We start from the raw sequence: 26,878 nt of genomic DNA, 5'->3' as shown, positions 1-26,878 counted from the left end.
TGGTCGGGGGCGTTGAGTATAGGAATTGGAAAATCATGTTGCAGCTGTATAAGACTTTGGTTAGGCCACATTTGGAGTATTGTGTACAATTCTGGTTGCCACACTACCAGAAGGATGTTGATGCGTTGGAAAGGGTGCAGAAGAGATTTACCAGGATGTTGCCAAGTTTGAAGGATATGGACTATGAAGAAAGGTTGAATAAACTTGGATTGTTTTTATTGGTGCATCAGAGGATATGGGGGGGACTTGATAGAGGTTTACAAGATTATGACAGATTTGGATAGAGTGGATAGTCAGAGTCTTTTTCCCAGGGTTGAAGGGTCAATTACTCAGGGGCATAAGTTAAACGTGAGAGGGGTAAAGTTTAAAAGAGATGTAAGGGGCAAGTTTTTCACACACAGGGTGATGAATGCCTGGAACATGCTGCCGAAGGAGGTGGTGGAAGCAGATTCTATAACAACGTTCAAGAGGCATCTGGATAGATACATGAATAGGCAAAGAATAGAGGAATATAGATCATATAGAGGCAAGAAAATATTAAATTAGTGAGGCATCTATGTTGGAATAGGTGGGCCTATTCCTGGGCTCTACTGTTTGTTGTTCTTTATTCTTTGTAACAATTCCATTAGCCGAGGGAAAAATCTAATGACTCAGCGAACCAATGGAAGCAGTTAGTATTGAATAATTCCAATGCAAATTAGATAGATTTATTTTGGAAAGTAAAAGTTTGGGATACAGTATATGAGGCATGACGAAAAATGGCAGTGGCCTGCCATTGGCGTGCAGTGGAACCTTCCAGTCCAATTGCTATCAACTGGGTTTCCCATTGTTTGCACGGTCCACTGCTGTGGAACCTGTGCCAACATTCACCGTTGGTGGGACCGGAAGATCCTGCCAGCAGGAATGGCTGGAATATCTCACCCGAAGTGTCAAATGTAAAATGATTGAAAGGAACAGCATACCTACATCATGTGGACTGCAGCGATTCAAGAAGGTGGCTCACCACCACCTTCTTAAGGATAAACAATGAACAATAAATGCTGGCCTAGCCAGTGACACCACACCCATGAATGAATAAATTTTTAAAAGGGTGACTTTGGACCTATGATTCCCAAAGCTGTCCACCACCAGAGTTTTCCTAGCATCATGGCTCGGCCTGTGTAAACTATTTTAAATTAAGTTTATTTATTATTGGTACAAGTAGGCTTATATTAACACTGCAATGAAGTAACTGTGAAAATCCCCAAGTCGCCACACTCCGGTGCCTGTTTTGGGTACACTGAGGGAGAATTTAGCATGGCCAATGCACCTAACCAGCATGCCTTTCAGATGTGGGAGGAAACCGGAGCACCCGGAGGAAACCCACACAGACATAGAGAGAACATGCGGACTCTGCACAGACAATGACCTAAGCTGGGAATCAAACCCGTGTCCCTGGAGCAGTGAGGCAGCAGTGCTAACCACTGTGCCACCATGCTGCCCGATTCATCGTTATGATTAGTCAATAACTACATTATTGTATCATGCCACTACCAGCTACCTAAGGATCTTGATCTTGCTTTGCACAGCAATTCCTATAGTTTTTAATTTGTTTTTAACTGAGGTGAATGTTTTGTTTGCAAGGAGTGGATTTGAGATATTTTCACAATACCATGGTTCTGTTTAATTTCTCGAAATATCCCAATTTTGCCAAAATCACCAGAGAAATGTACGACTGATTAAATGGTAACCATGAAGTGTTAACTAGTATTGCTATACAACAAATTGTTAATTTATTCCTGGGTTATTTGTTTCCTTTGGACACAAAGATCATGGAAGATCTAAATAATGGTGTTTTTATTATTGTTTTGTTTCTGACTCGGTAATTATTCTCTGGATGGGTGAAGATCAATTGATAAGCTTTTACCATCGCTTTTCTATAATTTTTTAAAAGTTTAAGTATTAGTGTCACAAGTAGGCTTACATTAACACTGCAATGAAGTTACTGTGAAAATCTCCTAGTTGCCACACTCCGGAGCCTGTTTGGGTACACTGAAGGAGAATTTAGCACGGCCAATTCACCTAACCAGCACGTCTTTCGGGCTGTGGGAGGAAACCGGAGCACCTGGAGTAAACCCACGTAGACACGGCGAGAATGTGCAGACTCCACACAGACAGTGACCCGAGCCTGGAATTGAACCCAGGTCCCTGGTGCTGTGAGGCAGCAGTGCTAACCACTGTACTGTGCCACCGTGCTGCTGAAGAATGTGAATTCTTCCTGTAAAGCAGCTGGTTAATAAATAAATCCGGTAAATTAAACCATTGCAATTATATTCCTCTTTTGTTTTACATTTTAGTAATCTGAGCTTTCTGATATGAAAGCTGAGACACCTCTGCTAAATTGTGAATTGTTTGCACGCATTCAATCGTATTCCAAGTCACACTGTTTGCTATTGTAATAAAATAGAAAATGTTGTGGTGAGTAATTTTTCAAGGCAAACCTTTGTCCTCTAGTGTCACATTGTTCAAAACATTCATTGAAACTGAAGGTTCTATTGATACAATATGGCCATATTGATCGCAACATTTTCCACCGCCTTGTTTTGCCTATTTTAGGGCACGTACACCTACAAACCTTGGGCAATATTTAGGAGCTACAATATGTTTGTGTGTGTGCCATGTACTGGTGAAAATTGTTACCTTTCACTCCCAGGTGTAGACTTGATTCAGTTAGCTTCAATTCAGTATCCACGTAAAAGCATACTAAAACTCAGCAGTCCGTGACTGTGCCGATATCCTTAATGTTGGAAGTCATCAATGCTTAACTTTTTAAGGTAAAATATTTAAAACTGGGGATGAGTGACTTAACCTCTGGTCAGCCATTTAATTTAAGCAGAGCCAACCAAAATTCGCCGAACATGGGACCGAATGAGTCGTTCCAAAATCCAAATGAATGTGGAAAAGCAATGTCGTAACTGGATCAACTGCTGGATGTAGATCTATCCTGTGATTTGTCAAGTTCATCTGTGGACACTTGATGTGTTTGTATGACATAACTGAGTTCATTCCCTCTTTACAGAGGTGAGAAATAGTAGATGTACTGCTTTGGTACCATCTGCTCTTCTAATGTTAGGGCTGAGTCATATTGTTAAAAGGGTGTTTTACTCTGCATCAGGTCATACTGTATCTGATCTCTTGGTGTTGACAGTAGGGCATAATTATTAACTGCTAGCAATCCTTTTGTACTGTAAAATCAGATTGTGACTGTTGCCAAGTTTGCAGATGGGGTGGAGAGGAGATGGACCTCATCCACTCCAGTTCTGCTGCCAGGTAGAATTTTCACACAGTTCTGTAAATAGATGAACAATTAGTCACTCGTTTCAGTGGGAGGTTGCTGGTATAGTGGTAATGTCACTGGTCTAATAATCCAGAAGCTAGGGACATGGGTTCAAATCCCACCATGGCATCCAGTGGAATTTAAGTTTCATGGATACAATCTGGAATGGAAGGTTTAGTAATGATGAGCAGGCAATAATCCCCTTTGGGGAAGGAAATCCTCCATCCTTACCTTGTCTGGCCTACTCTCTGAAATTGCCAAGCAAGTCACTCAGTTCAAGGGCAATTAGTGATGGGCAGTAATTGTTGTTCTTGCCAACGATGCCCATATGCCATGAAAGAATAAAAGAAATGCAAATTGGGGTAAGCTTTCAGGCACAATTTCCCAAAGATAGGGGAGTTTAAAACTAGAGGGCATAGGTTTAAGCTGAGAGGGGAGAGATACAAAAGGGCCCAGAGGTTCACTCAGAGGGTGGTGAGTATCTTAAAAGAGCTGCCAGAGGCAGAGTAGAGGCGGGTACAATTTTGTCTTTTAAAAAGCATTTAGACAGTTACATGGGTAAGATGGGTATAGAGGGATATGGGCCAAGTGCGGGCAATTGGGACTAGCTTAGTGGTAAAAACTGGGCGACATGGACAAGTTGGGTCAAAAGGCCTGTTTCCATGCTGTAAACCTCTATGACTCTATAACACAGTTGGGAGGCTCCCTGGCAGTGCCATGAATGTTCCATCCATTTATGTTGGGTGTTGCGTTGCTCTAATGCAATGCCACCTCTGGCTCATCGACAATGCTGCAAGCCAGTGCTGGCCCATGCTCAATTGCTTGCAGAACCAGCTCCACCTTGTGCCCCTCCATCCCAGACTTAACTTGCCAACTGGGAACTGACCAGCTTCCCACTCTCCAAAACTGGGGAGCTGCAGCAAGATACCTGCTTGGTGCTCACAGTGCCCCAAAGACACCCAATGGGAAATACACCAGTGTTCACCTACTCAATCAAAGATTTGGAATGGGAATCGCTACAGCAAAGGAGGGAGGAAAATAGACCACGTTCTATAAAATATAGAAAGGACTGGTGGGAATTGACAGAAACAAGTAGCTGGTGCCTTCCGGCAATGACAAAATACGAGGTGGCCATTTGTTTTCAAGACAGTGAGTGGAATTTTATGGCTCTGTCGCAAAGGGGCGAGGGCTGGAGCTGGAAGATGTGGCGAGCCATTCAAAAGTCCCCCAAGAAGGGAAGTAGGGAAAAACCAGGAAATTGCAGGCCAGTGAGTCTAACTTCAGTGTTAATGAAACTATTGGAAAACATTCTGAAGCACAGAATTAATCTCCATTTGGGGAGGTAAGGATTAATCAAGGCTAGTCAGCATGTTTTTCTCAAGGGGAGATCATGTCTCACAAATCTGATTGAATTTTCCGAGGAGGTGATTAGAACAAAGAACAAAGAACAGTACAGCACAAGAAACAGGCCCTTCGGCCCTCCAAGCCTGTGCCAGGTGTGTAGATGAGGGTAGTGCAGTTGATGTAGTCTACATGGACTTCAGTAAGGCTTTTGACAAGGCCCCACGTGGGAGGCTGATGAAGTAGGTATGAGCTCATGGGATCCAGGGCAATTTGGCAAACTGGATCCAACATTAACTTAGTACTCGGAGGCAGAGGATGATGGTCGAAGGTTGTTTTTGTGACTGGAAGCCTGTGTCCAGTGTTGTATCGTAGGGATTGATGCAGGGTCCCTTGCTGTTTGTCGTGTACATTAATGATCCATATGGGAATGTGGGGGGTATGATCAGTAAGTGTACCGATGACACAAAAATTGGTGGTGTGATAAATAGCGAGGGAGCAAAACCTTAGATTGAAAGGATGTTATAGACAGGCTGGTTAGGTGGGCAGAACAGTAGCAAATTGAATTTAACCCTAAGAAGTGTGAGATAATAGATTTTGGGAGTACGGACAAGACAAGGGAATATACAATGAATGGTTGGACCTGAGGAAGTACAGAGGATCAGAGGGACCTTGATGTGCATGTCCATTGATCCCTGAAGACAGTAGGACAGGTAGATAAGGTGATTAAGAAGACATGTGGGATACTTGCCCTTATTAACTGAGGCATTGAATATAAGAGCAGGGAGGTTCTGATGGAGCTGTATAAAACGCTGGTTGGGCCACAGTTGGAGTACTGTGTGCAGTTCTGGTCATCACACTATAGGAAGGAAGTGATTGCACCAGAGAAGGTGCAGGGGAGATTCACCAGGATGTTGCCTGGGCTGGAGCGTTTCAGCTATCAGGAGAGACTGGATAGTCTGGGGTTATTTTCCTTGGAGCAGAGAAGGCTGAGGGGGGACCTGATTGAGGTGAATAAAATTGAGGGGCATAGAAGGGAAGATAGGAAGAAACTTTCCTCCTTAGCAGAGGGGTAAATAACCTGAGGGCATAGATTTACGTTATGGGGCAGGAGGGTTATAGGAGATGTGAGAAAATAATTTTCACTGAGAGTTTTGGGAATCTGGAATTCACTGCCTAAAAGAGAAGTAGAGGTGGCGACCCTCACAACATTTAAGAAGTACTCAGATGAGCACTCAACACCATAGCATACAAGGCTACAGACCAAGTGCTGGAAAATGGGATCAGAATAGATAGGTGCCTGATGCCAGTGCAGACACCATGGGCTGAAGGGCCTCTTTCCATGTTGTAAAACGCTATGACACTATGGCTTCAGTGGGAGCAGAAAAGGCTGCCCCTCGTAAAACTTCATCCAGTGAGTCAATCATCTTTCTTTCCAAGGACAATCCTACAATAGAACAAGTTGCCTAAGGAAATATTTGATCTGAGTTATTGTCACATGTATAAAGTGAAAGTATTGTTTCTTGCGCACTATGCAGACAAAGCAACCGAACATATTAAAGGAAAGGAGAGGGTGCAGAATGTCATGTTGCCGTTATAGCTAGGGCATTGAGAAAGATCAACTTAATATGTGGTGGGTCCATTCAAAAGTCTGATGGCAACAGGGAAGAAGCTTTTCTTGATTCGGTTGGTATGTGACCTCAGACTTTTGTGTCCTTTTTCCGGTGAAGAAGGTGGAAGAGAGTATGTCCGGGATGCATGGAGTCCTTGATTATGCTGGCTATTTTTCTGAGGCAGTGGGAAGTGTTGACGGAGTCAATGGATAGAAGCTGGTTTGCGTGATGGACTGAGCTTCATTCACAACTTTTTGTAGTTCCTTGCAGTCTTGGGCAGAGCAGGAGTCCTACCAAGCTGTGATCCAACGAGAAAGAATGCTTTCTATGGTGCATCTATAAAAGCTGGTGAGAGTCGTAGCGAACATGCCAAATTTCCTTAGCCTCTGGGAAAGTAGAGGTATGTATGGACTTTCTTAGCTATAGCGTCGACATGGAGGAACCAGAACAGGTTGTTGGTGATCTGGACACCTAGAAACTTGAAGCTGTTGGCCATTTCCACTTCATCCCCGTTGATGTACTCAGGCATGTCCCCCACTACTCTTCCTGAAGTCGGTGTCTATCTCCTTCGTTTTGTTGATATTGAGGGAGAGATTATTGTCGTTGTACCAGTTCACCAAATTCTCTATCTCTTCCTGTACTGTGTCTCATCAGTGTTTGAGATCTGACCCTCTACAGTGGTATCATTAGCAAACCTGAAAATGGAGTTGGAGCGGAACTTAGCCACACAGTTATAAGTGTATATGAAGCATAGTAAGGGCCTGAGGACACAGCCTTGCGGGGCACCGGTAGTTGAGGATAATTGTGGAGGAGGTTTTGTTGCTTATCCTTACTGATTGTAGTCTGTGTGTTAGGAAGTCTGGGATCCATTTGCAGAGGGAGGAGCTGAACCCCAGGCCACAGAGTTTGGAGATGAGTTTTGTAGGAACGATGGTGTTGAAGGCTGAGCTGTGGTCAATAAATAGGAGTCTGACATAGGTGTCTTCGTTATGCAGGCGCTTCAGGGTTCAGTGTACAGCCAGGGAGATGGCATCTGCTGTGGACCTGTTGCAGTGATCGGTGAACTGCAGTGGATCCAGGCAATCTGGAAGGCTGGAATTTATTTGTGGCATGACTAACCTTTCGAAGCACTTCATAAATATACATAGTCTACTCTGAGATCTGTCACTTCCCTTGTCCCCCCCTCCCCCCCCAGACATCACCCCAATCACCACCCTCCCAATCTCTGACCCATTGCTGTCCCCGGCAATTGCCACCCACCCTCACTGATCGCCAGCTCCACTGGACCGCCCTCAACCCCCCCATGCAGAGTTTCCCCCCTTCTCTCCTCTTGTTGGTGCCCAGTGGGCAGTGCCAGAGTACCTGTTGGGCAGTGCCAGGATGTCAGGCTGGAACTGCTCCATGTCACTGCCCTGCCCTCAACCACCCAGGGACTTCAATGACCCCCGGTCCCACGGTGAGGCCATCACATCTGGTTCAGTTGGAGGACAATCTGTGATCCTCGCCAGTGAGAACCTCCACCAGCGAGGTTGGGAAGGTAAGTATGCCTGGACTTTTACGTCCCGGACTTGTTAATGACATGCTAACCATCTGACAGAATCCCTACATTGCAGAAGGAGGCCATTTGGCCATTAAGCCTACACCAACAACTATCCTACCCAGGCCCTGTCCCTGTAACCCCATGTATTTACCGTACTAGTCCCCCTGACAGTTAGGGGCAATTTAGCATGGCCAATCAATCTAACCTACACATCTGTGGACTGTGGGAAGAAACCAGAGAATCCAGAGGAAACCAACACAGATGCAGGGATAATGTGCAAACTCCACACACAGTGACCTGTGGCCAGAGTTGAACACGGGTCCCTGGTGCTGTGAGGCAGCAGTGCTAACCATTGTGCCACCATGTCATTAATGTTTAAATTAGCCTCATGCCATTCCTGGCACAAGTCTAATTTTGCCAGCAGAACATGGCCGGCAATATTGGGAGTGGCGTGAAAGTGGGCGCGAACCTGGTTTTTCACTCCTTGCTTATATTTCCTGCCCCACTACGCTACTTGACCAGTGCAGCGGGGCAGAAAACTCCCAACCTATTTGTGAAGTGCAATGATCTTTCTTTAAATTTACAAAGAACAAAGAACAATACAGCACAGGAACAGGCCCTTCAGCCCTCCAAGCCCGCGCCGCTCCCCGGTCCAGGATTGAAGTTACCTGGAACTAAGTTAGCCATTTCACAGAACTGAGGTGGTGTTTGTTTGTACAATGTCCTCAGTAATCAGTTCTCAGTTTCTATTGCTCCCCACCACATTAAATCATCTTTGGGAAAAAGCCAAAACTTTATTCCTCTGCATCAACTTGAAACTCTGTTTCTCTCCACAGATTCTGCCTGATCTGCTGGGTATTCCCAGTTTTTGTTTCAGCTTTACTCGCAGCTGGGGTATTTTAGTTTTGTTTTTATTACCCCACTCACAGTTTTAGTTTCTCAAAGTCACAGTTGAAAATGCACTTTGCCAATTCTTAAGTGGAATATATCAGCATAGTTCATTAGTATTCAATCTGTTGTGCAAGATAGTCAAGAAATCGAGAAAGGAATTGAATGGAGGTCGATGAATCTTCCTCCTGGTCTCACTGACATAGAAAGTTATGAATTGAATCTGGATTTAGGCTAATTCTTAATCAGATAAATGAAATGACAGTTACTATGCAATTTCTAACTTTGATAATGTTATAAATATAAGCAGGAGCCCTCTAATGGTGCAAAATTTGTCGTCAGTCAAAATCTGATATTGTTCTGTGCAAAACAAAGTTTTGACTGTATTAGCTTTATGCGCAAGTGTTCTGCACTCGATATCTTCTTTCTTGGGGCAGAGAAGATTCTCTTTTTAATTTGGTTCATGTCAGAAACTCCAAAGTGTTTTATGGAGCCCACCTGGATCATAAGTTTTGCATCTTGAATTTGGCTAGGATAAGCATGATATGTTTCACTTCAGATGTGATTCAAATGACCCATTAGGGAGCTTTTATCAAACAAAGTTTATTTAAGAATAAAGTCAACATGTATCGTAAGAAAATTAGCAAGAACATTGATCAGTTACAAACAAGAACAAAACAACCAAAATAATGTATAACCCTTAATGAATATATATAAGCTGTCCCAATCAAACCAATCTTCATAAATAACCCTTTAAACAGATTCAACACAGCATAGACTAATGCTCATGTGATAGTGGGATTGAGGCCGTTAGTTGAATTCTGCAGTCAAATTCTCTTGAGACTCAGAATAGTTTGAAGACAAGACAGCTTCCCAAAACACCAGAGAGATTCTGGTCCCATATAGGAGGAGTCCAAAGATGTGCGGGTTAGGTTGATTGGCCAGGTTCAAAATTGCCCCTTAGAGTCCTGAGATGTGTAGGTTAGAGGGATTAGCGGGTAAATATGTGGGGGTAGGGCCTGGGTGGGATTGTGGTCGGTGCAGACTCGATGGGCCGAATGGCCTCCTTCTGCACTGTAGGGTTTCTATGGTTTCTATGGTCCAGCCCCCAATTACAGCAGATTTTCATCCTTCAGAAAAGCAAGATCTTGCTTTCAGCTAACCAACAGAATTTCAAAAAAAACAGGGAGAGAGAGAGAGAGCCTTCTCTTTCAGCTTGATGCTGCTAACACCTCAACTCCCAAAACTGAACCTGAAAATCAACTCCTGTCACCTGACCTACACAGTTTTTTTCCTCCTCCCAGCAATGCAGGATAGTAAAACTAATCCCAGAGTAAACACAAAGAACCCCATTTAAATCACTTAAGGAGCAATAAACAGAATCATCATAGTCAGCCTGGCAGCATAATGACATCAGCTAAGGCTATGAGCATGAATTTTAAAAATTCTTAAAGGTACACTACCATCACTGACCCAATTTAGGCCCCCATCCTGCATTCCTTCGTGGGTAAATTGGTGATATATCCTTCCTGAAGGCAACCTCCTGAAAGGCCACCTCTGAGCTTGTTGCCCTATTAAGTCAGACTCTGCCTTTGGCAGGATCACTCAGAAGTGGGATAATGTGAGATTCACCAATTTTGCATCCTATCCCACTTTCAAGTTAATCTCTGCCAAACCGGGAAATTTCAACACCAGTGCTGAATTACTGAGTAATTGCTGCTTGATAACATTCTTCCATCACTATGCTGATGATTGTGAGTAAACTGAGCGGTAACTGACAAGGCTGGATTTGTCCTGATTTTTAATCGACAGGACACACCTGGTCAACTTTCCACATTGTCAGGTAGATACCAGTGCTGTAACTATAGTGGAACAGCTTGGGTAAGAGTGGGGCCAGTTCTGGAGCACAAGTCCTTACTTCTATAGGGTGGTGTCAGGGCCCAAAGGCCTTTTCTGATCCAAAGCATTCAGCCTTTCTTGAGATCATATGGAGTGAATTGAATTGTCTGAAGACTGGTGTGTGCAATTCAGGGGACCTCAGGAGGAGGCCGAGATGGATCATCACCTCAACACTTCTGGTTTGAAGTAGGTCGGTTCAGCCTTGTCTTTTAGGTGGCCAGGCTATACTCTCCTTATCTTCTTCTTGACATTTTTTTCTTTCTCTTCCCTTGGCCACCTTTCCACAAGTCTTGTATTCCCCAATTGAAGGCACAGGAAAACGGCCTGCTCCAAATTGCTTCTAACCTGCTGTATAATCACAGGCTTGGAGATGTACGACAACAGCTAGATGCTGATCTGTCTTCCAGTTTTTCATCCGGCCTTTCGCCGCCTGTGGATTCTGCAAACATTACTCCAAATTTACTGCTTAATTTTCATTTTATTATACGATTCCTCGGCACGGTATGTTTAGCAGCCAACGTGATGTGCCCTGTTTCAAATTTAACTCAGTAAGAAGTCTCACAACACCAGGTTAAAGTCCAACAGGTTCTGCAAGCCTCCTGGGCTTGCAGAATGTCACTAGCTGTTCTGTCTGGAGACAATACACATCTCTTTAACCTGTGTTTAATGTTCCCTCCACCCACATTGTCTGTACCTTTAAGACCTGGCTGGCTGTAGGATTCGCATTCTAATCAGTATTCTGTAACTTGATATTGTGTCTGTTTGCACTGTTTGAGGGCACATTTCCACTCCATCTGACGAAGGAGCAGTGCTCCGAAAGCTTATGGTATTTGCTACCAAAATAAACCTGTTGGACTTTAACCTGGTGTTGTGAGACTTCTTACTGTGTTCACCCCAGTCCAACGCCGGCATCTCCACATCAAATTTAACTAGCATTGCTATATAATCTTAAATCACCAGTATTTGCAGTATTTGTGAAATGTTACTGTTAAAATCTTATAAGGTGGTGGGTTCAAGTTCCATTCCAGAAGCTGGAGCATATATTCTAAACTGATACTTCAATGCCTTTTGTGTGCACTAAGAGCAAATATGGCCTTGGTTGACATTTTGTTAGCAATACAATACCTTCAAGCACAACACTGCTGACCCTGGATATATCAATTTCATTGTTATTTTGAAATTGGAGATAAGGACCTCTGCTTTTCTTGATATATATATTAAGGATCCGGACTTGGCACAACAGAGGAATCACTGAATTTTCTCACCACCATTTCTTGCTCGTGTTATGATGGGTTAAGTGCTGCAACTCATTTTATTTTCTGGACTAATTACCTTGAAGCTGAGCTGAATCAGCCTTCCCCTCATTCGCACAATATAAAGAATATTAATTGGATTTCTAATTATGCATCCTCTGGTGGGAAGTGATGGTACTTACTTACAAACATAAGAATCAGGAGCAGGAGTAAGGCCACTTGGCCCCTTGAACCTGCTCCGCCATTCAATAAAATAACAGTTGACCTGATTCTAATCTCAATCCCACATTCCACTGATAACCTTACACCCCTTTGCTTATCAAGAATCTGTCCAGCACTGCCTTAAAATATCCAGAGATTCTTCTTCCCCTGCTCTTTGGGGAAGAGGTTCCAAAGACACTCAGCCCTCAGAGTAAAATATTCTCCTTGGTCTATAAAGGATTTTAAAACAGTGACCCCTGGCCCTAGATTCTGCCACAAGAGGAACCATCCTCTCCACAGCCACCTGGTCAAGGTCCAATGATGCCCCACAGTGTCTATGAAGTTGAGATAGTGTGAAATTAAAGGCTAGCTTCCTTCTTCTTTTCCTTCATTGGATCATTTTCAGCTCTCTGGGATATATGAAAGTATTGGACTGATAACAAGCATTTCAGATCAGATTTTTTAAAAAATGCTCCTTTCTTGAAGTTACAAAGCCAATGCACAGAGTGGACCAGGCAATCATGAACCATTAAATCATTGTCAATTGTCGAAAAACCCACCTGGTTCACTAATGTCCTTTAGGGAAGGAAATCTGCTGTCCTTACCTGGTCTGGCCTACATGTGACTCCAGAACCATAGCAACATGGTCAACTCTCAACTGCCCTCAGGCAACTATGGATGGGCAATAAATGCTGGCCAGTCAGCAACGCCGACATCCCACGAATGAATTAAAAAAAGCCCTTAATTCATCTCCTCGCTTGCTCCAAAATCCAATTCAAATTGAATCCAATTTGTGATCCCCATGAGAGAGGCATACAAGGTCGCTCCTCGGCCTTTTGGCTGAGATCACATCCAAGGTCAGGTACAATGGGTGGGATTTTCCGCTCATGCTCTCACTGAAACTGGAGAATCCCGCCCGAGGTCAACGGACCTTTCCATGGGTCCACCCCTCGCCCGCTCTGATTCCTGTAGTCGGTGGTCCATACCATTTCTTACTAATTTGGATACCTTGTATGTCTCTCTTGTGGGGACATTGAATTGGATTCAATTTGAATTTGTTTTCTGGAGCAAAGCAAGGAGATGGATTCTGGTCTGGCCAGTCCACTTTGCCCATTGGCTCTGCAAGTTTAAGAACGGAGTGAAAAAAAATTCCAAGCCCATTAGATTATCAACGATCCCCATGTTTGATTGCTTCCAGCGAAAGAATGAAGCAAAACATGTTTAACCTAGCTGCACCGCAGCACGTTGCTGTAAATACTCCTTTCACACACAAAAAAACAAGGGCAGTTCTTTACTTTTTCAAAATCCAAAATGTATCACTGTGCGAAGTTGAGTGGGTAAAAAGTGGAAGAAAATGAGATGAAAATGATGGGATGTTGTAAAGAAGGGTGCAAAGCGAGGTAGCAGATTAAACTGGCTGATTAAATTCTGGGTGATGTGCGTGCAGGAGTCAGGGGGTGGGGTTGTTGACAGTTGTCACTATCTAGTGGGTTGGGTTTCACATTCCTCCAAAGTGAACTTAGCCTGTAGGAAAGGAGCTGCCGTACCATTATTCTCCTTTTACTGAGGTTTCTCTCGAGCTTGCCTGCGACGTTTCCCAGACATTGCGAAGGGGGGAACTCGCCATGGACAACGACGAGGCAACAGACTTCATTTCAAAGACTTTCTCCCGTATCCCGAGACCCAAATTGTACGCGAATTCGATGCCAGCGGCTATACGAGGTTTCACAAGTTCCAAGTTTAACCAAAGGTATCTTTTTTCCCCCCTTTGCGCATTTCAAAATATAACTTTGCTATCGTAAATTTATACTTAATATATTTTAGGTAAGGTGAAACCAGAAGTCTTTTTTTGTCATTCGTTGATTAGTACAGATTGTAGTACCATTATTTAAACAAAAACTATATTTGTTGTTGTGTGGAGCTGGATTAAGTCTTTAGTCATGTTGAAAGTATGAAGCTTCAAGGGTGCTTGTTTAAGAAGATTTCAGGGTCTATTTTATATGCAGATTTTTATGGAAGAATGTTTAAATCATAGGCACAAGAAGTTTATAAACTTTATTCCTACAGCTTTCCAAGCACTTCAATACAAATAAGTATTTATTTAGTGTTGTCTGCTGTTCAGGAGTGAAGTTTTTTCCATTGCACTTGACTGCTCAAGTGGACACTTGATGGAGTTGGCTTTTAGTGGCACCTGTCCTGGCATATTTGATTTATTTTTGTGTGTGGCAAGAGCTGATAAGGGCACAGTCAGGGAAATCAGGCATCTGGGAACCGAGTGAACTGGTCAAACAATTGTGTGTCTCCCTAACTCATCATGCCGAAAGATTGTGAAACTAACTGCACGAGGACTTCTTTTCTGATGGTCGTGGTAAAAACAAATCAAATATCAATATCTAAGTCAGCTATCCACACCAAAGCTTTGACTGTAACAAAATAGCTATTGTGTAGGCTGCCCGTGAATTCCCTTTTGAGCACGATGTTGGTGATGTGATCCAGGATCTGATTAGGAGCTCCACATTTGTATATAGTCATAGAGGTTTACAGCATAGAAACAGGCCCTTTGGCTCAATTAGTCCATGTTGCCCTTTTTTTAAAACCACTAAGCTAGTCCCAATTACTGCATTTGGCCCATATCCCCTTATGCCCATCTTCCCCATGTAACTGTCTAAATGCTTTTTAAAAGACAAAATTGTACCCGCCTTTACTATAGAGAAATGCATACTCATTGGATTCAAATACTACCAGCTGCCATGGTGGGATTCGACCACATGTCCCCAGAGCATTAGCCAAGACCTCTGGATTACTAGTCCAGTGATAATACCACTACGCCACCCATGGTGGATGCTTTAATCTTCCATCAGTGGAGAAGGTGGCAGAACTATTATAACAATTTTTGATGCGGTTGTCAATTGTCTACTGTTTGAGGATGATTTTATCCCTCAGGCTGTAAGGTCCTCTATGAGGAATCCATTTGTTATGTTACAGTTCCTTTGAGCATTCCACCATTGTCCATCAGCCTTGACGACCAATCACGAAAGGGCTTTACTGATGGTCCAGAGCAGCCTTCTGGATTTGAGACTGAAGTCAGCCTGGATTGGCATGTCTTTGCTGATGGGTGGATGATGATTTCTTGTGCTCCATCCTGTTATGTGATCTTTGACCGCAGTTAATGTCACCTCCAAGAACACTGAACTTGTTATTAAATTGCCCTCCTGATGAGAATGTAAATCCAAACAAAGACTGAGAAGGGCATTTTAATTAGTTTGGGTGAATTCATTGTCAAATAGATACAGAAAGAAAAATAAAGGGAAAGCAAAATTGGGCTAAGAAAGTTAAAAAGAAACACAAAGAAAAAGTTAGAATTTCTTAATTTAAAATTTGACATTTTTAATACCTCTTACAACATCTGAACCTGAAGGAATGCGACTCCGCACGCACTAGTTTATTTTCAGTAGGAGAAATGTTGATTAACAGTAATTCACAGAATCATAGAATTGTTACAGTTTAGAAGGCCATTTAGCCCATCATATCTGCACTGGTTTTCTGAATGAGCCATTCTCCTGCCTTCTCCCCGTAACCCTGCACATTATTCCTTTTTAGATAACAGTCTCATTCCTTTTCGAATGCCTCTATTGAACTTGCCTCCACCACACACTCGCAGTTCATTCCAAACCTTCCAAACACTTGCTGTGTGAATTTCTTTTTCTCCATAATGGTTTTGTTTCTTTTACCAATTACTTTAAATCTGTGCCCTCTCCTTCTCAATCTTTTCATGAGTGGTAACAGTTTATCCCTGTCTACCTTGTCCAGATCCCTCATGATTTTGAATACCTCTACCAAATCTCCTCTCAGTCTTTTCTCCAAGAAAAACAATCCTAATTTCTCCATTCTGTCTTCAGAACTGAAGTCCCTCATCCCTGGAATCATTCTTGTAAAACTTTCCTGCCCTTTCTCCAATGCCTTCACACCCTTTCTAAAGTGAGGTGCCCAAATGGATGCAGTGCACCAGCTGAGCTGTGTCTTATATAAGTTCAACATAACCTCCTTGCTCTTGCATTCTGTGTTCCTGTCCATATAACTTTGGATACTCGATGCTTTGTTAATCATGCTGCCTTTAATTTCTTATGCACGTATACATACAGGTCCCTCTAGTCCTGCACCCCCTTTATTTATATTGTCTCTTCATGTTCTTCCTAACAAAATGAATCTCTTTACAATTCTCCGCATTGAACTTCATCTGCCACCTCTCTGCCCATTCCGCCAACTTTTCTATGTCCCTTTCAAGTTCTACACTATTTTCAAGTTCACTACTACCAAGTTTTGTACCATCTGCAGATTCTGAAACTGTGGCCTGTAAATCAAAGCCTAGGCCATTATATACATCAGGAAAAGCAAGAGTCCCAACACTGACCCCTGGGGATCTCCCCTACAAATCTTTCTCCAGCTCAAAAGACATATGTTAACCACTACCCTCTATTTCCTGTCGCTTAGCCAATTTCACATTCACGTTGCTACTATCCCTTTTATTCTATGAACTATAACTTTGCTTACAAGTCTGTTGTACGGCATTGTATCAAATGCCTTTTGGAAGTCCATGTAACACCACATCAATAGCATTGCCCTCATCAACCCTCCCTGTTACCCCTTCAAAAAATCAGCAAGTTAAACGCAATTTTCCCTGAAGAAATCTGTGTTGGCTTAAATTAAAATTCATTACATCATTCAAAGGTGCTTTGAAAAGGGCAAGGATTGACATTCTGTGGCGGGTTAAAGTTCATATCTCCACACAGGTCATTCAGTGCATTTCAATGGTGAGGCAGGCAATGAGATATTTTTGTGAAACTGATGATGATGTGACATAACTTGGGCAGCAACCTTTGGATTTTTGAGTTTAATCATGCATCTGTCTTGTGCTTGAAGTTTCTTTTCTATTTCCACATGAATAATGGCATGTGCCCTAAACTTTGCCGGTTGTTTTGAGAGGAAAACCTGAGCTAATATTTTTACTTCTTTTCTGAATCAAGTTGATTTAAACATGTTGATAACTTGGATTTTAAAATGGCTAATGATACCGAGATGGGAAGCTAGTAACGCTGACAGCAATGTCTACATGTTATTTCACCTGCAAGTAATTTCATCCATATTTGAGCTTAGTTGGTAATTTTGCAGAAATCAAACGCTCTTTGGGACATGTATTCAGATCGCCTGTTTTTATCCCTTACTACTGCATGTGATATTAGATAGCACCATCTGTTCAACTCTGGTCAACATTTCTTCATTATAAAGATATAGATGGTTGTGTGAACATTTCATCCATTTGATTCATTAACAGACAATTAATTGACTGGGAAATATGAAATCCTCCTTAATTCAAATGGGCCACAACTGTTTCTATTGCATTGTTTCTCATTTATTTTTGGATTTTTTTCTGAGTGGCATTGTTCTGTCTTGAGAAATGTTTGCTTATTGGACATTCTGGATGAATTTTTTTTTTCAAAATTCCAGGAAAATGCTGTTTGCAATGACCATTCATTTAGTTCCTAAACTGTTGAGGGAAAATATTGAATCAAAATACATGACCCCTTTAACCTATAAGAATGTATTTTTCCTATATCTTCTTTGGATAACTGTAAGCAATGTCACGGAAAAACAATAAAGTTTAAAGTTTATATATTAGTGTCACAAGTAGGTTTACATTAACACTGCAATCCCCGAGTCGCCACACCTGTTGGGGTAACTGAGGGAGAATTTAGCATGGCCAATGCACCCAACCAGCTGTGCTTGAAAATACCTGGACACAAAGTTTCTGGAGTTAAAATGGATATTGAAAGTCTGTACTTCACAGAAGTTTTATTCATTAACTTACGTATATTACTTATTACACATTTGTAGTTTGACTAAACAATCCAGCAGAATACTGAACTTGCCTGGCGTGGCAAATATTCCTGTAACTCATTTGTAATCTTGGGTAATCTTGACTCTCTGCTTGAATTAAATGAAGTAAGCAAAATTGAAAGCAATTCTGTTGCGTTGGTAAAGTCAATTTGAAAACTGATGAAGCTGCTTGCTGTAAAATGCATTATGTTAATTCTCCCATTAAAGAAAAAACAGATATGGGCGGCACAATGGTTAACACTGCTGCCTCTCAGTGCCAGGGACCCGGGTTCAATTCTGGCCTCGGGTCACTCACTGTCTGTGTGAAGTTTGCACATTTTCCCCATGTCTGAATGTGTTTCCTCCAGGTGCTGCGGTTTCCTTCCACACTCCAAAGATGTATGGATTAGGTTGAATGGCAATGCTAAATTGACCCTAGTGTCAGGGGGATTAACAGAGTAAATACGTTGGGGACAAGGATGGGGCCTGGGTGAGATTGTGGTCGGTGCAGGCTTGGTGGGCTGAATGACCTCCTTCTGCACTGTAGGGATTCTATGATTCGAGATCATATTGAGTGTCAAGTGTTGCCCAGTGGGTCACTGATTTGAGAGGAGGCAATGATTTAATTTTTAATAAGTTAAAACAAAAAACCTTACGAATGCACCTATGATGTGGGTATACATAATGGCCAGAGCTATCTCATGGAGCATGCTTATATGTGTGATGTATCTCTTGTTTATGTAGAAGTGTTGTCCTAAGCTATGTGTTTGCAAAGGGTGATGAAGCATTAGCCAACTTGTTTGCATGGTAACTGGTGTGGTGGCACTCTTATTAATAAATGTTACTTTATGCTTGATAATTGCCAAGTAATAGCTGTAATAACATGATGTAAATTTGATGCAAACAGTGAAAGCATTGCATTGTCTCACTTTGCTTGCTACTAATGGAATGCAATAACCTTCCTGTGATGTTATTATTTTCCATGTGAAATTAAAATCCAAGCCCAATCTTATCCCTGTTTAACTTTAAGATCAATGAACCCCCGGTGTCGTTCCTCATAATGAGTTTAACCTGTTGTATTTGGGCTGAATCGCTCAGTTAGATTTTTAGAGCACTTCCCTCCAACCACAGATAGAATTACATCAACAAAATGTCACACTTGTGAGAATATTTGCAAGGTTGTAACTGACTACATTGTCAAAAGGTCCACAGATAATTGAATTTAAACTTGCTGCTTGCTCCATCTGTACAAATACTCAGGTTTCTCTGTTTTGGTGGAAATTGGCCCACCTGACCTCTAACTGACCTCAGTGAGTGCTTTTTGGGGGGCCGACTAATAAACATAGCCTGGTTAGGCTCGCAATAAGATTTTCACCTGTGAATGGGCGTTTAAGGCTGGGGTGGGGGGGTGGTGCTGGTGTGTGGGAATAATGGATGTCCTGGTGTGGGTAGCTGAATAGGAGGAATAACTTGGTTACAATGGATAAAACTGCAAGATTGAGGCTTACAATTGACAGCAATTCTCTGCAAAATTTGTCTCTGGTCCCAAGATAATCAAGTGTTTGATTGATGTATTTGATGTATGTTTCCGAGCTGTAGAAAATTACAGCTCAGAAACAGGCCTTTTGGCCCTTCTTGTCTGTGCCGAACCATTTTTTGCCTAGTCCCACTGACCTGCACTTGAACCATATCCCTCCACACCCCTCTCATCCATGAACTCGTCCAAGTTTTTCTTAAATGTTAAAAGTGACCACTTTATCCGGCAGCTCATTCCACACTCCCACCACTCTCTGCGTGAAGAAGCCCCCCCTAATATTCCCTTTAAACTTTTCTCCTTTCACCCTTAACCCATGCCTTCTGGTTTTTTTCTCCCCTAGCCTCAGCGGAAAAAGCCTGCTTGCATTCACTCTATCTATACCCATCAAAATCTTATACACCTCTATCAAATCTCCCCTCAATCTTCTACGCTCCAGGGAATAAAGTCCCAACCTATTCAATCTCTCTCTGTAACTCAGCTTCTCAAGTCCCGGCAACATCCTTGTGAACCTTCTCTGCACTCTTTCAACCTTATTTACATCCTTCCTGTAACTAGGTGACCAAAACTGTACACAATACTCCAAATTCGGCCTCCCCAATGCCTTGTATAACCTTACCATAACACTCCAACTTTTATACTCGATACTCCGATTTATAAAGGCCAATGTACCAAAGGCACTCTTTATGACCCTATCTACCTGTGACGTCACTTTTAGGGAATTATGTACCTGTATTCCCAGATCCCTCTGTTCAACTGCACTCTTCAGAGTCCTACCATTTACCCTGTACGTTCTTCTTTGGTTTGTCCTTCCAAAGTGCAATGTCTCACACTTGTCTGCCTTAAATTCCATTTGCCATTTTTCAGCCCATTTTTCTAGTTGGTCCAAATCCCTCTGCAAGCTTTGAAAACCTTCGTCACTGTCCACTACACCTCCAATCTTTGTATCATCAGCAAACTTGCTGATCCAATTTACCATATTATCATCCAGATCATTGATATAGATGACAAACAACAATGGACCCAACACCGATCCCTGCGGCACACCACTAGTCACAGGCCTCCACTCAGAGAAGCAATCCTCCACAACCACTCTCTGGCTTCTTCCATTGAGCCAGTGTCTAATCCAATTTACTACCTCCCCATGTATACCTAGTGACTGAACCTTCCTAACTAACCTCCCATGAGGGACCTTGTCAAAGGCCTTGCTGAAATCCAGGTAGACAACATCCACCGCCTTCCCTTCATCCACTTTCCTGGTAACCTCCTCGAAAAACTCTAATAGATTGGTCAAACATGACCTACCACGCACAAAGCCATGTTGACTCTCCCTAATAAGTCCTTGTCTATCCAAATATTTGTAGATCCTATCCCTTATCACACCTTCCAATAACTTGCCCACCACCGTCGTCAAACTTACTGGCCTATAATTTCCCGGATTTCTTTTGGAACCTTTTTTAAACAACGGAACAACAATCATCCGGCACCTCCCCCGTGAATACTGACATTTTAAATATGTCTGCCAGGGCCCCTGCAAGTTCAACACTAGCTTCCCTCAAGGTCCGTGGGAATACCCTGTCCGGTCCTGGGGATTTATCCACTCTGATTTGCCTCAAGACAGCGAGCACCTCCTCCCCTTTAATCTGTAAAGGTTCCATGACCTCCCTACCTGTTTGCCCGTCTGTACTCATCATCATGCATTTATTACAAGACTTCTTACCAGAACCATATCATGCTGCAGGATGATATCATATCCATGCTTGGCCTGCAGAGGGACAGTGTTACTTTAATAATTTTATAGCTTGACCATGCAACCTTCCTCCAGTTCTGGGTGTGTACTCTAATCTGGGTGATATAAAAACAGCATGGAAGACTCCTGTCATTTCCAGCTGCCCCTTGTTTCAAAGATGGTGTCTACTCAGAGTCACAATTTCTGCTATGGGTCTTCATTTGACTGAACAGGTCAATTTTTGACCTGGATATCTTTGGGCTCATGGGAGAACATGCAAACTCCATGCAGTCAGTTACCCCAGGCCGTAATTGAACCTGGGTCCTAGGCACTGTGCGGCAGCAGTGCTAACCATTGTGCCACTGTGCCGCATGTTAGAGTGTCTTTGTCCTCCCCAAAACGTTGATAATTTGATTAAGAAAATAGGATCCGGTTTCCAGCCATTTGGAAATAATGAAGTTGTTTTTTCAGGATTTTGCTTGAATGCTTGTGGAGCTGGCTTCATGGAGGATCCTAGCATTTGTTCAGGGTCCCATTGAGTCTGAATGATGTGATGGAGGCATTGTTAATGGAATTTCTCTAGTGCTCCTATGTATCACTGCCACATGTTCCAAGTCTTGCTGCAGTACACAACTGTGGTGAAGCTACTTGTTCTGTACACTTAAGAGGGTGGTGTTCTGGCTTTTCCTGCCAAAGGGATCTTCTGCTCCCGCTGATGGCAAACCCCCACTGCAGGTTTTCTGGTGGCGGGGCTGGAATCAATGGGAAACCCTACTGACAGCGGCGGGACTGGAAGATTCCACCGCCAAGAAACACATCGCTGGGCGTGCGTGGAAAAGAGCTTCATCGACGTGTGGAAGTCTTTGTTGTCACTCACTGCTGAATATGATTGGAATATCTAGCTGGCGCCATAATATCTGTCAAATAAGTATGCTACCTGCTGACTAGACTGGCTGTGAGGAACTGGCCAAACTCTCCTGTAACATACAGGAGAAACCTGAATACAACGTCCCTCATTTTACCGGCAGGGCCGCCTGAGGCCCGTACGATCGCGCCCGAGGCTAACGGGGAATGCCGTTCTGCGAGCCTCAACCAGCCCAATTTTGCAGCGGCTGTGCCGGTAAAATCAGGGCCAACATTGTGTGTTCTCTATATTCCTGTGTGGGGTTGTCTGTTTGCACAGTTTGAAGTTAATTCAGCTTTTTTTAGGTGGTAGGATGATAACATAGTGGAATAACAGTTGTGCCTTTATGAATTGCAAGCGCAAGGCCCGGATCAGGGAGCATGTCTAAGCTGGTGGTGTACCTGGTCTATGCTATAGTCCAAAAATCCTCTTTGGTGACAGGTGCAGAATACCTTGGGTTAACAGAGGAAAATCTAACCTTTTGATTTCTTACAGAATGGGTAGTGCCTAGAAATATTTGTGCCCGATCACTGAGAATTAGTATGATTATTTACCACAGGAGCATCAAGGTGAAACGTGACCTTGTTCTCACTTGATATATGCAATTGATCATGTTCAATAAAGCTTGGGAGCCCCCTCCCCACCCTGATGCTGAGTTGTTATGCCACTTCCATTATACTGATACAATCAGTGCAGGCTGACTGTTGACTCTGTGCAGTTGGCTTTTCAAACCACTGAGTCATTGTGAAAACTAAGTTAACGCTCCAATTGTAACCCTGTGTGCAGATGTATGTCCAACTGAGTCAGTTTTTTTCACATATTTGCATTGGTTATTTGATTACTTTGTTATCATTTTCTAGAAATGTGATTGTGATATCTGCATTGCATTACTTGAATAATGACACAGTTGTTTTGATGAGGGTGATTTGCATGGAACGCGGGTGAAAAGTGTGGTAATTTTCTTATGGAACTAAAGATATCTGTTGACATATGCATTTGGTTGTGTTTATTCATCCCACAGGTCAGGGAACATGTCCTGAACATGCACAGTGACAGCGTCAAGGCTGCATTTTAAGTGTCCCACCGGACATGTTTATGGAGGGAGGCATGTAAAATTGGGAAGATGCTCATCCCACCAACCTTCCCGCTCACCTCCATAATATGGCGGGCAGGCAGGTGCTCCGTGGCCTGGGCCTCAGCTCCTTCCTCTGCGACTGGAACCTGAACTTCCTAACCCACAGACCTTAATCAGTAAGGATAGGCAACAACACCTCCTCCACGATCATCCTCAACACCGGTGCCCCACAAGGCTGTGTTCTCAGCCCCTTACTATACTCCTTATTCACCTATGACTGTGTGGCCAAATTCCCCTCCAACTCGATTTTCAAGTTTGCTGACGACACCACTGTAAGGGGTCGGATCTCAAACAATGACGAAACGGAGTACAGGAAAGAGATAGAGAAACTGGTGTGGCGACAATCTCTCCCTTAATATCAACAAAACGAAGGAGATTGTCATCGACTTCAGGAAGCGTAGAGGAGAACATGCCCCTGTCTACATCAACGGGGACGAAGTGGAAAGGGTTGAGAGCTTAAGGTTTTCCGCTGTTCAGAGCATCAACAACCTGTCCTGGTTCCTCTCTCCCCCCACCCACCCCCATGCCGACACTATAGTTAAGAAAACCCTCTACTTCCTCAGAAGACTAAGGAAATTTGGCATGTCAGCTATGACTCGCACCAACTTTTACAGATGCACTATAGGGAGCATTTTTTCTGGTTTTATCACAGCTTGGTATGGCTCCTGCTCTGCCCAAGACCGCAAGAAACTACAAAAGGTTGTGAATGTAGCCCAATCCATCACGCAAATCAGCCTCCCATCCATTGACTCTGTCTACACTTCCCGCTGCCTTGGCAAAGCAGCCAGCATAATTAAGGACCCCACGCACCCCAGGCATTCTCTCTTCCACCTTCTTCCATTGGGAAAAAGATACAAAAGTCTGAGATCACTTACCAACCGACTCAAGAACAGCTTCTTCCCTGCTGCCATCAGACTTTTGAATGGACCTACCTTGCATTAAGTTGATCTTTCTCTACACTCGAGCTATGACTGTAACACTACATTCTGCACTCTCTCGTTTCCTTCTCTATGAACAGTATGCTTTGTCTGTATGGCGCACAAGTAATAATACTTTTCACTGTATGTTAATACATGTGACAATAACAAATCAAATCAAAATCAGCAGCCTCCCCAACATTTAAATGGATAATTAAGGATCTTTGTTGATCCTGCTACCAAGCCAATTGATCCTGATAATACGCAGCTCCCTCCATAAAACACACTGTCAGAGGAGGTGGTGGAAGCAGACGCATTACAGCATTTGAGAGGCATCTGAATGGATACATGAATAGGGAGGGAATAGAGGGATATGGTCTGAGTAAGGGCAGAAGTTTTTTCTTAGTTTAGGGCATCATGATCGGCACAGGCTTGGAGGGCCGAAGGGCCTGTTCCTGTGCTGTACTTTTCTTTGTCCTTTGTTGTGCTTTAAAAGGTTTGGCGTGGGCAGTCGAGTGGGAGTGGACAGCACAATTTAAAAAAATCTTCAAAGGCAGAAAGGAAAGTGGGGTTTTTATCTTCAGGGGCTGCCCTTTGCCAATTGGGATCAGTCCCCCTAAAATTGAATCATTCTCGCCTCCCCCAACCTGCCCAAGATGCTGCACTTACCTGGCTTCGGGGATCTATGGTCCATCTTCTTGGGCCTACTTGCAGTTGCAGCAGCATCCATAATGTGCACTTGGTGCTGCCAAGACTAACGGAAGTACTGGCCAGTGCAATTGGCTGGCAGCTCCTCCAGGGTAGCCACATGAATGGAGTGGGAATGGAGGGATACAAAAGAATGGTCTAGTTTGGACCAGGGAGCGGCGTGGGCTTGGAGGGCCGAAGGGCCTGTTCCTGTGCTGTATTGTTCTTTGTTCTTTGACATTTTCCCCAGTGAGGGCAGGATATCTCACACACTGGCCCGGATAAGCCCGCCCGCAATGCTTTATGGCTGCCGGGTGGGCTGTTGGCTGGCACGTATCGGGTTGGCTCTGCGCTGACTTTGCCTTGTTGGTGGGGTGGGGTGAGGAGGGTGAAGGGAGGGTGTGGGTTCCCCCCCGCCCCCCCTCCCACCACCACCATGATAATCAACCTTCAGTATCTGTGTCAGCTGCTGCATTCAAATGGACAAGTTGGTGTGACACAGACTAACAATGTATGTCCTTACTGTATGTCCTTAGCCAATTGCAAGTTCTTGTATCTTCTTCACCCCACCATTTATCAACTGCCCCCTCTGTAAAACCTGCCTTTGATGTTTCAGTGAATGGTGAAGATATACAATCAGAGAATTTCAGTAAATGAGATTCCCGATTTCTAATGAACTCTGAGACTGTGGAGAACTGATTGTAACATATATTTTGATAAAAATGACCATAAAAGAATGTTAAATAAAATACTTAATTTATTGGATTATGTAGGATTTGAAACAATGCACCTGGGTACATTGCAGAGCTTGTGCAATTGGCATAAGGAACAATGGTGCCAGCAGCCACCGTGTGCTTTGAGTGTAAATAGCCAGCTGTACCCCAATCGGGAGTTACAGTATATAAAATTGGGCACACGGATGAGTACAGGGATTAAACTTTATCCCTGAATGGCAAGGACTGAGATACACTCACTATTGGGTCTAGGCCCTCATTTCCTTGGAGCTGGTGAGCTGAGATTGGCTAGTGCTATCAGGAATGAGGATTTGGGGTGATTATGTGGGGCGTAGTGGTAGCCTGTTGGTGGTGATTGCTGCTGATTTGGAGAATGGAGTCTGCATTGATCTGTGGGTGGCAGAGTGGTTAGCACCGCTGCCTCTCCGCACCAGGGACCTGGGTTCAATTCCTGGCTTGGGTCATTGTCTGTGTGGAATGTGGAGTCTGCAGCTGGAATTTTACCGGCACACTTGCCCCGATTCCGGGGACGGGCGAGGCTTGGAGAACAGCATTCTCCGTTGGCCTCAGGTGGAATCGTATGAACCTCAGGCGGACATGCCGGTAAAATTCCACCCTGCATGTTCTCCCCGTGTCTGCGCGGGTTTCCTATGGGTGCTCTGGATTCCTCCCACAGCCCGAAAGACATGCTGGTTAGGTGCATTGGCCTTGCTAAATTCACCCTCAGTGTATCTGAACAGACGCCGGAGTGTGGCAACTAGGGGATTTTCACAGTAACTTCATTGCAGTGTTACTGTAAACCTACTTGTGACACTAATAAATAACCTTAAACTTGATCGGGGAACGAGCGGTGACGAGGGACGGGAGAGAAGATCACTGTTCGTGGTTCTCCTTTCCCGGCTCCAAATTTGTTATATTTTCAAACCTGACCTTATTAGTAATGATGCATAATTAGGCCTTGTGCCAGCTCTCTTGGGGCAGACAAACAGGCATTCATGAATAAATGAATGACAAGGCTGCTTAGTACTTGAGCAATGGTCGCGGCATGTCCAATATTCTAGGTCACACTGTTTCAAAATGTATAAGCACGTTATCTTCTTAGAATCCCTACAGCACAGAAAGAGGCCATTCGGTCCATCGAGTCTGCACCGACCACCATCCCACCCAGGCCCTACCCCCATATCCCTATATATTTACCCACTAATCCCTCTAACCTACGCATCCCAGGACACTAAGGGCAATTTTAGCTTGGCCAATCAACCTAACCCCAGCAGCCCAGCAGTTATGATGCAGTTGAATCCATATTTGATTCA

General features: G+C 43.5%; 1 protein-coding gene across 5 annotated transcripts in view; it reads left to right on the top strand.

Annotated features, from left to right (window-relative positions):
• The window catches only part of arhgap40 (Rho GTPase activating protein 40), a 125,215-nt gene that overhangs the window by 33,999 nt on the left and 64,338 nt on the right, over positions 1 to 26,878 (top strand). The window contains exon 1 of one of the 5 annotated variants that reach the window (XM_078236649.1): positions 13,562 to 13,801. The exons of 2 other annotated variants lie outside the window; for them this stretch is intronic. In XM_078236649.1, coding sequence (XP_078092775.1) covers positions 13,677 to 13,801 — 125 coding nt within the window. In that variant the 5' untranslated portion in view covers positions 13,562 to 13,676. Of the gene's footprint in view, positions 1 to 13,561; positions 13,802 to 26,878 lie in introns of those variants that run through there. 2 more of the 5 variants (XM_078236650.1, XM_078236651.1) reach the window with 2 other exon arrangements.

This window comes from Mustelus asterias, chromosome 20 (assembly GCF_964213995.1).
Source record: "Mustelus asterias chromosome 20, sMusAst1.hap1.1, whole genome shotgun sequence".
NCBI lineage: Eukaryota > Metazoa > Chordata > Chondrichthyes > Carcharhiniformes > Triakidae > Mustelus > Mustelus asterias.
This window is presented reverse-complemented; position numbering and strand designations above follow the sequence as displayed.